This window comes from Rana temporaria, chromosome 9 (assembly GCF_905171775.1).
Source record: "Rana temporaria chromosome 9, aRanTem1.1, whole genome shotgun sequence".
In the NCBI taxonomy this organism is placed as follows: Eukaryota; Metazoa; Chordata; class Amphibia; order Anura; family Ranidae; genus Rana; species Rana temporaria.
The window spans coordinates 115,941,877-115,955,774 of record NC_053497.1 but is presented as its reverse complement, the minus strand read 5'-3'; the positions used below and the strand labels follow the sequence as shown (position 1 = coordinate 115,955,774).

The 13,898-nt window shown below is 39.0% G+C and overlaps 1 protein-coding gene across 3 annotated transcripts in view; it reads right to left on the bottom strand.

Moving 5' to 3' along the window:
* LOC120913886 (collagen alpha-1(I) chain-like) overlaps positions 1-13,898 on the bottom strand; it is a 342,467-nt gene that overhangs the window by 95,429 nt on the left and 233,140 nt on the right. For all 3 annotated transcript variants that reach the window (XR_005743585.1, XM_040324213.1, XM_040324214.1), the window contains 10 exons: positions 13,777-13,821; positions 12,329-12,382; positions 9,499-9,543; positions 9,323-9,376; positions 8,973-9,017; positions 8,482-8,535; positions 4,330-4,374; positions 3,244-3,297; positions 1,619-1,726; positions 1,256-1,309 (listed from right to left, as the gene is read on the bottom strand). Coding sequence is in view for 2 of the 3 variants with exons in the window: in XM_040324213.1 (XP_040180147.1) it covers positions 1,256-1,309; positions 1,619-1,726; positions 3,244-3,297; positions 4,330-4,374; positions 8,482-8,535; positions 8,973-9,017; positions 9,323-9,376; positions 9,499-9,543; positions 12,329-12,382; positions 13,777-13,821 (558 nt within the window). In the remaining variant the exon portion in view is untranslated. The remainder of the gene's footprint in view (positions 1-1,255; positions 1,310-1,618; positions 1,727-3,243; positions 3,298-4,329; positions 4,375-8,481; positions 8,536-8,972; positions 9,018-9,322; positions 9,377-9,498; positions 9,544-12,328; positions 12,383-13,776; positions 13,822-13,898) is intronic.

The following is a 13,898-nucleotide window of genomic DNA, read 5'->3' as shown; positions in this document are numbered from 1 at the left end:
AAGTATTGTCCAGGGGACAGAAACAAATGGATATGTCCCAATAGGGCTACCCTTCCCAGTGACAACTATCAAAATTTAGATTTCCCTGATCTCTGGGGACCTTTTCTTTCACATACTGATGTGTTTCTTAACCTCCCTGGCGGTATGATTCTGTCTGGAATTACATACCAAAAGCGGTACAATTATTTTGCAAGGAAATTTGGCGTTTTATACTGTAGGCCTGTATTTTTTAGGAATAACTCACTTAAATCTGACCAAACAAGAATCTTGTAGGCATCCCGGGTATGACATTTTTTTAAAAAACAAAATTATAAATTATAATATAATAAATAATTATAAATATTTATAACAAATAATAATATAATTATAATAAAAATTATTCAATAATGTAATCAACTCAAAATCACTGAAATTTGCTCAGTTGCAGAATTGTCGCTGTCATTATTTATTTTTTTTTATGACGAATTTCACAAATCGCTATCGCACATTTCTGCAAGTGATTATAATTTATTATCGCTGTTTTCTAGCTGCTCTAAAACCATTTATGACATAAAGGGACACTTTTGGTTGCTATGGACAATCTACAGTTTGCAGGGAGAAAGAACAGTTTTTATTATATAAAAGAGCATGCAGGGCACTGGGCAGACCACTAGGGACAAGGGGGGTGTGTATTTTTTACATACAGTACTGTAATCTATAAGATTACAGTATACTGTATGTATTGTGTTTGTTTACTTTTTTGAATTTGGCGCCGTTCTCCGTCCCCGTGCGTCGTAACGTCGCAGGGAACGGAGATCGGCGGCACACGGGAGACTGTGAATCGAGCGAGGAGGACCCGCTCGCTCACACAGCGGGGTGGCATCGCTGGATCCAGGGACAAGGTGAGTAACTTGCCTGTGGATCCAGCGAGAAGGTAAGCCACGCCGCTGCACACTCTGCACGTCCAGCCCGAGCGTGACTTGGGGTTACCGATCCTAACATTGAAAACCAACCCTGAGTCACGCTCGGGTTTACCGCCAAGGGGGTTAAGCAGGAAGCTAGGGTACATTTCACAAACAGAGCACTGAAATCTTAATAGAAGTTATATCTCTTCTTACCAAAACCTGCCCTTTATTTCTGCTGTTTCACATAATCTATATGGCATAGATTCATGGCATGCAACTTTAAATTAATTAGACCAGACAGGTCCTTGTACAAAACAAGCCCTTGTTTTCCATGTTCCCTATGTGGACAATTAGCTTCATATCTGACTCACCTTTGGTCCATCTCCACCATTAGCACCAGGGAGTCCAATCTGCCCCTCATCACCCTAAAGCAGAGAACAAAGTTGTCAACGGTACATGAAAGAAACATTTTTTTAAATGGCAACAAATGTAAACTGTACTTCTATTTTTGATGAATAGCATGAATATTATTTTACAAAAGACAGTAAAGTTAGAAACATCTGGAGGAAAAAAACATTGAAACAGGCATAACATCAAATGACCATTTATACACACTGATTAATTGAAATCACAATTCCAGTGAGAAAGTACATGGATTTTTGATTTCACTTCCTGATAATTGGGACTCAGTGACAGTAAGGCAATGAGGACACTAGATAATAAAAGGACCTCACCATAGTTCCAGGAAGGCCTAAAAGTCCTTTGGGTCCAGAAAAGCCTACAAAACCAGACTGTCCTTGAATGCCAGGTGGACCTTTTGTACCAGAATGCCCAGGTTCTCCCTATAAGAGAAATCAGACCCAAATAAAACTCATGCCATTGGTTAAACACTTCAAATAACAGACACTTTTTTTTTTACGTATGGCTTATTCAATAAAGCAAGATGCAAAATGAATCAGAGTTCATTTTTAACAACATGAATTTACTAAACTGAAATCTAAATGGTTAATATACTGAGGTTACATAGTTATCCTAGTTGAAAAAAGACACAAGTGCATCTAGTTCAACCAACAGAAAAAAAAATAAAAAAATACACGGCTTATACAGAAACCTATACCCACAGTTAATACAGAGGAAAGAAAAAGATAACCCTAGAAAGCATGGTCCAATTTGCAGCAAAAAAAAATATTTCTGATCCCCCGAAGGCAATCAGGTTTTCCCTGAATCAACAAAATTTAGATTGCTGCATTTTTCTTTGTCTTGTTAGGTAAGCTTGTTAGGCTAGTCAACAGAATTACACAAAACTGAGCCAATTGTTAGTTCATCTAAAAAAATGGTAAGACTTTTTAAGGTCGCCCTCACAAAAGGCTGATGCATGTTATATGAGTGATCCTTTTGCACACCTGCATTGCCATGTTGTGATAATCAATATACCTAGGAAATTTACCCTAGTGCACTGTCAGTTTCATTGGAATGGTGAAGACACAGGGAAGCTAGCTCCCACCTATCCACAATTCCAGTAACACTGACAGTGCACCAGGCAGTAAATCATAGGTAATATTGTTAATGTCACTGGCATGGTGGATAGGTGGATTTCAAATGCACTGCTAGTGTAATTGGAATGGTGTGTAGACTCTGTAGACAAATGCTTTAAGCTCCTCCCACTTTTTGATCAATCTGTCCACACCCAACATTCACATGTGTCATGATTAGCTCCACTGATTGGCTCGCTGTAAAGGATCTGGTCACATTCAAGGCCCTCTGCCTCACTCACAAATGTATACAAGGAATCGCCCCCCAATATTTATGTGAGAAAATAAAATACCACAACCCCAATCGCGTTCTATGATCAACCAACCAAAATCTACTTCAAATCCCCAAGTTCCGCTACAAGTCTAAAGGAGAACGAAGATTCGCAGTCCAAGGACCTCGGCTGTGGAATGCATTTCTAACTAACATACAAATGAAAGAAAGTCATCGGGCCTTCAGAAAAAAAACTCTAGACCCACCTATTATAAGGAAGAAAATGGATAATAAAAGCCCTGAGGCGATTCAGTTCGCATTTGAAGCGCTATGCAAATTATTCACTCACTCACCCCATTCTCAGGAATTTCAATTCCTATAAACATTTCCAGGTATAATAATAAAATGATTGCACATTTACTGTATATGAAAGCATGGGCATAATATAATGTGGGTCTCGTTGTGAATGTATGATTTTGTTTGTAGATAAAGTCTCCAGTGGTTTTTAAACTCTCTATGACTAAGAAAGTCATATAAAATCTGGCACAAACTGTCTTATATCTGTGTGCTGCCTTCATTTTGAAAATGGAAGGCAGAAGTAGATAATAAATGTTACCTTTTCTCCTTTAGCCCCTGGATCTCCTTTTTCTCCATCGGCAGCAGTCCGACCCTGCAAAAACCAGCATACAAGACCATGATATGAGTTTCTTGCACCAAATATCTCAGCATTTATGATTACCTTGCAGCAATTTATCCATAGAGCAAATCTGTGGTGATTGAAACCCTGAGCAAAGGGCCTGTGGCTCTGGCTATCACTATCAACAGCATTGCAGGTGTTTGCAGGTTTTTCCAACTACAGGGAGTCTGTGGTTTATAGCCAGTCCCTGTATGGTAGACCTTCAGTGAAATAACAGCTTCAGCAAGACACAACTATTGTACATCATTAGCAGAAAGGAAAAAAAATACTGCATATGTAAAAAAAAAATATATGGGCTGTTCTAATGTACATATATAGTATCATTACAACCTGTGCCCATAAACATGATTTATGGACCATAAGAGTATAGTTTTATCTTTTTGTTTTGGATAGATTGGGGAAAATTACATTTAGTAGAGTTAGGAAAGACTGGAACCCCTGTCAGGTTTTCTTCTTTCCTTTTTTTTTCCCACTGGGGTCTATATTCTATCTATACTGTCTCAGGTACAGTGGTAGAAAAAGTGAGAAAGAGAAAACTCCCCAATGGGGACAAACAAAAACGAGAAAAAAAAGAGTTCTGACCCTCCTCCTTTAATCTAAACTAAACAAAAATTAAAAAGATTTGTTGGAAATTCAATTTTAACTCACATAAGATTACTTACACTCATCTTTCTTTGAAAAATATAAATTCTTCCTGTCTAAAGACAGTTTTGGTTGGTGCATGTTTTTTATTTGGATCCATCTACCGACTCTCCCATCTCTACTCCTCCTTCTCATCGAAAAGACAGTTATGTGTGTAATGTTTATAATCAATGGGCACCATTTGATTTTATCACAAAATATACATTATGCAGGAAGAGATCCTGGAAGGGAATGCTGCACTTTGAAGTTTTGGTTTATAGGAAAGTAAATGTTTGTTGTCGAGCCCAACCTTGTGTTTACCATAATGATTTGCACATTTTCTAATGTAATGAAATACAAAGAACAGCAATAAAACATTGGTACCCTGTCTCCTGGCTGTCCATTTACACCGGACCATCCAATTAATCCCTGTAAGAGAAAAACAGAGTTGGAGCATTTAGACATGTATTTTATTTTTCATGCAAAATGTAAAGTTGTTCCATTTCATTTATGTAATAAAATGTAACTTGCAGAATTACAATATTACCGTATACTAACACATGGAGACATCTGTCTAGTGCTCATTTTAAGTTTAAACTGGCATTTCGATCTCTTATTTTCTTAAAATGTATCTCTACCCAAACTACCTTTAAAAAAAGTTTTGGATAGAGTGGAATAGTTACAGCTCGCACCAGATTTTATTTTTCTATCTATGGCCCAAGACTGGAAGATTGATATTCTACCATGTAAACTCCATAGATGTGGGCAGACACCATATGTTGGTAAACCCCAAGCTATGGTTAGCATACTTTAACCAGTACAGTACCTTGTGGTCACATATCATGAACATGGCTCCTCTTTTTATGCCCTACTCCAGTGCTGATTGGCAGTGATCAACCCATTCAGAATTTCCTGCTGCTGTACTGGTGATGTCTCTTGACGAACCAGTCATACAAGATAGGTTAGAAAATAATTGTGTCCTTAAAGATATATATAAAATATTTATATATAGCTCACAAAAGTGAGTACACCCTTCACATTTTTGTAAATATTTTATTATATCTTTTCATGTGACAACACTGAAGAAATGACACTTTGCTATAAAGTAAAGTAGTGAGTGTACAGCTTGTATAACAGTGTAAATGTGCTATCCCCTCAAAATAACTCAACACACAGCCATTAATGTCTAAACTGCTGACAACAAAAGTGAGTACACCCCTAAGCTCCTAACCACCAGATTTTTAGAGAAGGGGTATTCTGAGGTAACATTGAAACAAGCTTATGACCAAGTGGCGGTTTTGGATAGACAATCATTGTTGGTCCCTAAACCCAAGAAAGAGTATAAAAATGAAGTGCCTTTCATCTCTGGGTTTCAAAGGCAATATCGCCAAGTGGAATCAGTGTTCAAACGTCATTGGCACATTTTGAGGAAGGATAAAGATCTTATCACATCCATCCCAAAAGTGCCAAAATTTATTTATAAGAGGGCTCCAGGTCTTAGGAATAAAATTGCTCCCAATGTTCCCGATCCACCAAAGAAGTTGGTCACTTTCTTGGATGGATCTGGTTTCCACCATTGCACAAGATGCAAAGCTTGTAGAACCACACGTAATCATGGTGATAAAAAGAAAAAAACGGAGTTCAGATCCAATGTGACAGGAGAATTTTTCAAAATTAAACCCCTGATCACATGTGGATCTGATCACGTTACATATGTGCTCGAATGTCCCTGTAATTTACAGTACGTGGGAAGAACTACACGTCAATTAAAGATTAGTATCAACGAACATTTAGCGAATATTAAAAAGAGTTTTCCTAACCACAGCGTGTCAAAACATTTTGCCAGCCATCATGAAAGTGACCCTAGCCTCTGCACTTTTTATGGTATAGACAAAATTGATAGAAATTGGCGAGGCACACACATGCTGCGGAGTGTTTCACAAAATGAAATGAAATGGGTACACAAACTACGTACCATGCAACCATCAGGACTAAACGTTGAACTTGATCTCAACTGTTTTTTGACTGATGATTAACCCAATTTTTCTGCCAAATTTGTTCCGGGAGTTTTTAGAACTAAAAATCTTTTTTCACTATTTTTTTCACTATTCTATAACGTTTTAAATCTAATTTTTAGAACTGGTATAACTTGTATATCTATCATAAATTAGTACCTTATTGAATCATATTTTTTTAGTTTGAATTGATTTTTATTTATATATGGCTTTATCCTTATCCATGGTTTGGATTTTGGACGAAATATGCACCTCTAGAGGGAGGTAGGGAAACCCTTTTTGGGTTTTCCCCTCTCCTATATTATCGTTAATGTTCATATTTATGGTCTGGTTAAACATTATTTTTCATCTTTGGTGCTATCATAGACAATGATGTACCTACTTAATGTGCTGAGAGTTGCCTTATATCGTATCTGAGTTATATTATAGTGATCTTGCACGTCCGGAGGGATGCGAGAGTAGCGCTTCTTTGTAAAACCATGTTATCCCCCCTTTTTTTAAATTTCTAATTGCGGGGTTTTTTCATTACTATTTTTATATTCTCATATGTAAAATATACCTTTGTTTATAGAGTTACAAGATATAGGACCTGTTTATATGTTCGCTGTATATTTGTGAGTGTTATCGCGGCACCGAGGCTGAACTTACATTTGATTTTCCATTCAACCAATTACCGGCCCGTACATACTACAAATACCATGATGCTTTAGTGACCAGGCACGCCCCCCTGATGACGTTAGCATAACGAAACGTACGTTGGAGGCAGTCCTGGTCACGTGACGTCCCCCCTGCGCTGTGGAGTGTCGGCAAGGATCCATTGGCGGTGAGATAGCGGCGGCTTCCACCCCCCTTCGAATCCCAAATTTGAAACCGCAGATTGGCGGTAACAAGTCCGTAGCCTCAGTGCCGGGTGGGCACCCCCCAAAGTAAGAGGCCATTTGGCTGTTTTTATGTTTTTTTAAGATTTTTAAATAAACTTTATCACGCTATTGGTCTTCCTGGCTTTCTTCTCTTGCATAAATATCCCATGTGGAGCTCCTGGATCTGTATATCGGTTGTCCATATCCTCATGTGCGCAGGCACAATCCTGCATAAGCTGGTGTGACCATCTTTTCATTAAAATGGTCAACGAGTTCTGGTAAGAGCAATTTATATATCAAGCACCTTGGGTGGAATTTAAGTTATTAAGAGCGGTGGTGGCACTTTCTCTCCTTATAAGAAAATCACAACTAACAAAGTGGATTGCAAAATTTTCTTTATTGTTCGGGACTTTTTCCATTTATTATTATTGATCACATTGGAATTTCACGCTGTGTTTTTTCTCAATGTGCAGCGCTGTCTGCAATATATGGGACTTTATTTTTGATTTTATTTGTTATACATTTACCCATTAGGGATTGATAATCAATTGCCAATCTTAGTTGATTGGTGCACGGCACTATACACATTATTTGTATGGGCCTAGCGCCCTCTATTTTCATTTATGTACAATTTCTTATTGTTTTTGAGGAGCAGCATATAATATTGTTCACTAATTATTATTTTTGAGTAAGGAGCGGATTTTTTTTATGTACACACCCCTAAGTGAAAATGTCCAAATTGAGCCCAATTAGCCATTTTCCCTCCCTGGTGTCATGTGACTCGTTGGTGTTACAAGGTCTCAGGTGTGAATGGGGAGTAGGTGTGTTATATTTGGTGTTATCGCTCTCACGCTCTCATACTGGTCACTTGAAGTTCAACATGGCAACCCATGGCAAAGAACTCTGAGGACCTGAAAAAAAGAATTGCTGCTCTACATTAAGATGGCCTAGGCTATAAGAAGATTGCAGAGAACCTGAAGATGAGATTGTGGTAATATATTGATGTAGGCAATTGATTCAATTGTGATTAAAGGGTCTATAACGAATCTTGTTTTCTGTGGAAAGGATATTTAACTTCATTTGACTGCGTGTATTATTTATTATGGAAATTTATAAGAATTTGTATTTTTAACCTGGATAGCTATGTAACTATGTTTTTAAAGCTGCTTTTAAAGATATGCTTCCTGGAGAGATCCTCAAATTCTCTGGTAAAACCATCCCAACAAAAACAACTTGCCTTAGAGCTTCGTAACTCAAGTTTCCAAGTATCCCCAACAGGGCATGTTTGCAGGATTTCTGTCATGCCACACAGCTGAACTATTCAACATTGCTGGATACATACTTATTATAGCTATTTTATCTGCCTAAACCTCTTAAGCATGCCCATGTTGGTGGTGTTTAAGGTCTTTGGTTATCTTAGAAAGCCCACCGAAAAGCAGTTGGGTAATTGAAGCTGGGTTGTTTTGCTCCAACAAGAGATGATCAACTCCCAACTCCCAGCATGTGCACTGATAACATAGCTCATTGGTAAGGGTTCCAAGAAGCAAAACTTCCCACTAATCAGAAGTAGGGGTGGGGGGGGGCAGCCCTTTGGGTAGATATTTGGTACTAAATGAGAACAGAAAACCACTTTCATTATACAAAGTGAGTTTACAACTTACCATGGGACCTTCTGGACCTCTTTCTCCTCGTATACCTATGGGACCAGATTCCCCCTGTGGTGACGATCAGAGAAGTGTATTCAACTAACAAAACTTATCACATAACATAAAAAAAACATGGGTGCTTTTCCCTGGTTCCAGAGAAAAAACGAAAAATGTTCAAGTGCACACAACAGATAATTCAGGTAATCATTGAATGCTACTAGTACATTTTTATTTCTCAAGTACACTAAAACAAATGGCTGCTGGAACCCCCGAACTTGTCTGTAACCTGCACAGTACATCATACAGCAGTTTTATTAGAGAAGCAACACATGCAGGAAAACCTAACAATCTCTCTTTTTATTATATGCCACCCACACAGCACCAGCAGAATTATATAAGGAGTTCAAATGATAAAAGTCTGATGCCATAAAATAAGATTTATAGCTAAAACATATCTGTAAAGTTTTCAAAAGCATCTAGAAGGTGGAAATGTACTTTAAACATACTGTTTCTCCTTTCGAACCAAGAGGGCCATCGGCTCCCATCACGCCCTATAACCAGAGCAGAAACATTATTTAATCAACCTGCAATAAAATGCCACAACTTTCAAAAAAGCTAGAGCAGGATAATTACTGCTGAGAACTCTGCTTGGAGGGTGGCCAGTGGCACATTGGCGATTCTGCAGCAAATTAAACCACGCCATTGTATAATCATAGTTCTGCATTCTTGCAAGCACCATAGTTTAGCGAAAATGTTGCTGAAATTTGTTGTGTGACAAGGACCTCAAGAAGATCAGCAGGAGCAGAATATATTTTTTCAAGAACAATAGAGTGTGTGACTGGCAGAACACAATTACCTGTGGTCCTCTAGGCCCAGGGGGGCCACACAGTCCTTCTGTTCCTGGCGGGCCCTGTGCAAAAATATTAAAAGTCATAAATGGTTTTGCTTTGGTAGATGTCAAACAGACATGACAATTTGCCCCAGTCTTAGCGATATACTGTGTAAATCCAATAAAAATTGTTATTTACATACCCTGGGGCCACGATGGCCAGGCACACCAGCAGGGCCTTGATCTCCCTACCAAAAGACAAGAGGGAAAGTTTATTTTTTGGTTATAAAAGAAAATCTAATAGTGAAAAAAAAAGGTGACTAATGTGGACAGACCTAGAGAAACCAATGAATACAGCCAGGGGCCTGGGCCGCTGATAGGGGGGGACCACCTGGGAGAGGGATTGGTGTGACAGCAAAACTCCTGGGGTCGGCATACACATGTAAATCGACTGCGATTTATATGTACATTGTGCGGGTATTTAAATGTAGATTTTAGTCGCCAACTTGCAGGCATTCATATGCAAATTATGCCCTGTCCGCTGAATGACGCCCAACTGGAGCATGTAAACAGCCACCTCTACACCCATTGAGTCTCTCATCAGATACTGCACTTGCAGAGTGGTTCAGTCCTGCAGCAGAGGTGAGTAGAGTTAAGTGGGTTATTGTTTGGGAAGCAAAGGTACATAGCAAAGGGATCGCCATTTAGCCCCCTTTCACCCTTATGGACCAATGGGGTCCTCCTGTCAGTTTTTCAGGCGAACCCGAACGAACCATCCATAGCTCTCTATGGAGCGGCGGTTGTTAGCGGACATATGGCCGCTGACACCCACCAACATGCAATCCTGTCCACTAAAAAAAGACAGGTTGCACAAAAAAACGAAGTTCCAGTCAGGGGCCACTGTATTACGGGGCTTAAGGATAACTATACACGTATAACACTATAACACTTCTCTTGTTTAATCATAAAAGAGGGAAAGGATATGGAACTCTCTCCTACAAGTGGTGGTGACTGCAGGGAGTATTTAAAGGGGAGGTTCACCCTAAAAACGACTTTCTCTTATTACACTGGCCCCCCACATTACAATACGATTATGCCTATTAGTTTTTTTTTGATGCTGTACATACCTTGGTACAGCTAATTCACCCGTGGCTTCCGGGTTGCGAGTCCCGCGGGAGTGGGCATTCCTAACATGCTGGTGATTGACGTTTTGACAAAAAACTAGCTCCCCCGTCGCGTAAGCTGCGTCACGATTGGCGAAAGGAGCCAATGGCGAGTCGGCGCTATACTGCGCCTGCGCATCGCCGTTCGGCTCCTTTCGGCAATCGTGACGTGGCTTACGCGACGGGGGGGGGGGAGCTCGTTTTTTGTCAAAACGTCAAAAAAATAAAAATTTTAACATTGCATTTCCCACATTAATGACAATTAGAATCGGCTGGTTTTATTAAAAAAAAAAGTCTGTACATACCGTTTGCTATATGCGTTCTCACCGCCACTTCCGGGTACGATGGTGGGGATGGGCGTTCCTAATTGATGGACAGGCATCCGACCGACGCATACATTGCGTCACGAGATGCCGAAAGTAGCCGAACGTCGGTGCGAATGCGCCGTATAGAGCCGCACCGATGTTCGGCTTTTTTCGGCATCTCGTGACGCGATGTATGCGTCGGTCGGATGCCTGTCCATCAATTAGGAATGCCCATCCCCACCATCGTACCCGGAAGTGGCGGTGAGAACGCATATAGCAAACGGTACGTACGGACTTTTTTTTTTAATAAAACCAGCCGATTCCAATTGTCATTAATGTGGGAAATGCAATGTTAAAAGTTTATTTTTAGGGGAACCTCCACTTTAATAGGATAACAAGAATTGTTAAATTAGGTGGAAACCTGAGAATTATCGAGTGAATAAATAGCAGTCCGTGTGAACAAACCAAAAAAAAAACCCTTAGGAATACCATTAACAAAGCATCAAAGATAGAAAACGTGAATATAATAAAAATGTATGCAGAGTGTCCAAATAAACTTAAATATCCCTAGTGTTCAACGAATCCAATAATCCAGGAAAAAGTGCTGACAGGATAGTGCCTCCACCAAACAATAACTCTGCCGCTTACCAGATGGACGTGATCTCTAATTATAGGAGATCAATATGCGCATATGGTTGATATCCCAGCCTGGGGTCTCTGTTGGTATCAAAAATCCCTCAGTATGGTTCAATATTGCATAGAAGATGTTTCAAACAATGTAGCAATCCAGGATGCACCACATAAAAAAAAAGAAGGGACTAGCATAGCGTAAAACCCTTAAAAATTTAATAAGTAACATAAAAATGCACACTTACATCGAAGAAGTGAGATAAGGCATATAAAATACAATCGAGCCAGCCGGCTCTTCGATTCAGCAGCCCGTATCTTCCGGGACTGGCGCACAATGCGGTGACGTCAGAACGTCGTCCCTCCCAAATTTCCGTCACTATATTTTTTTTGGGGTTTGTTCACACGGACTGCTATTTATTCACTTGATAATTCTCAGGTTTCCACCTAATTTAGGAATTCTAGTTATCCTATTGAGGTCTCACGGACCTACTTACAGATAAAATAAAAAAAAAATCACCCAGTCAGTGTTTCATAATTTTAATTGATATTTATCTAGCACTACATTATCACTAGTGTCACATTTTAGCTTACAACAGCACAGCTCTTCCTTTGACCATTATTATTGGTGAGATCTCCCTACCATGATTCCTTTCAACCCTCCTTGGAGTTTTGGGTGTTACTGCCCACCTTTTGTGTTCCAACTGACTAGCTTCTCATTAGGTCACAGTAGGTGTGCAGACTCTACTCATCAGTTTGCTCTGGGCTTGTCAGAGAATGGGGACTACAACCTGGCTGGGATAAATGGCTGCATTTTGCACACGTTTGTTGCCTTATTCAGTACGCCCAGTTATAGCTTCATATAAGAGTAGTAGTAAGAGTAGAAACCAGCTTCAAGCTGTCTACACATTATCATTCTCATTCACTTGAGGCCTCACCTGTGACCCATTCACCCCTTGGGTTCCTGGTAATCCTGGCTCTCCCTGTTCACCCTGGGTGCAAAGAAAAGGCAAATGTTAGAATAACTGCTCACAATGGACAGAGTGAAACCCCAAATGATCTAATCAGAATTCAGCATTCTGCTTTGATATATATATATATATATATATATATATATATATATATATATATATATATATATATATATATATATATATACACACACACACACACATACATATACATTTTTGTGAAGCCAAGACAAATACATTTAAAGGCAACATTTGAGTTGCAACTCCTGTAAAAACCTTTCTCTACCTCAAAATAGAGTGATATGGTGTGGGGTTAGGACCTCTCTGTTTTTAATTGCCGTTTATGTCACTATTGGCAATTTTTTTCTCACTTCCTTTACTGATGGTCACTGAATTGGTTGAACCATAAGAATTGCATAATAATTACATGACAATGCCAAGTTAGTGATAGTTTATTGAATTTTTCAAGCATTGGTCACTAATGCATTTTGGAAATCTGCATCTCTTTCATCACTACTAAGAGAGTGGAAATGCTGTACAATATCATAACAAAGTAAAATCTTTTTTTAATCAGATTTTACAGATGTCACTGAAACAGAAAGGGAGGAGAAATCTTCCAGTGTTGCACCTGGTCCAGTGTCAAAAGTGGGATTTGCCCTCCATTAGGCAGATTTTAAATGTACATATAAATGTGTAAAATCCAATATCCCCACAGAGGTCTCCCACAAATCAATCGCTAAAGCGTGGAAAAAGTTGTAACTCCTGTTTGATGCTTCTGATATACAAACTGTCATTAAAACAGACAGGCTATCATTGTTGTCAGATGCTAGGTCATAAGCAAATAGAATTATTTATAAGAAAGTGCCTCTTTTTAAATAAAATAGGTGCTGTCTACTAGTTTAAATATAAGAGTCTGCTGGACTTTGTGCAATATATTGAGACAATGTTGGGACCATAGCCATTCAAACATAAAGCAATTGGTTTTAGAATGCTTTTTAATGCATAATAAATTAATGTTACATTTCTAACAAACACTAGGAATTTGTTTGGGACTTTATGTAACGACTAAGGATAAGTTAGAAGAAGAAAGCTATATTGTTTTAAAATATCGTGATTAGTGACAAAAATGGTTACTTTGAGGGGAAATTACTTAGACTGGAGTATGCCAGCTAACCAGCTTCTAGCTTTCATTTTAAAAGCTCAAATGAATCATCTGAACATAAAGGGTACTATAAACAGCTGCTCCAGATTCTGTCTGCTGCAGTTTTATTAAACTTGCCCTTTTGTGTACAAATTGAATCATTTGTAACCAAGTTTGCACTCAGTTATTTAGAATTGAAGAGTTCTAAAGATTCATTGTATCAGAGAGGATATAAGGTTCTATTAAAACTTACAGTCATGTAAAGTGTACTTACCTCTGGACCAGGGGGGCCTCGTGGCCCTGGAACACCTGTTTCACCCTGCAGGATATAAGGTAACATTACACGAGCCAACCATTTCTCCAATAATGTACAGAATATTTCTATGATGAAAGCAC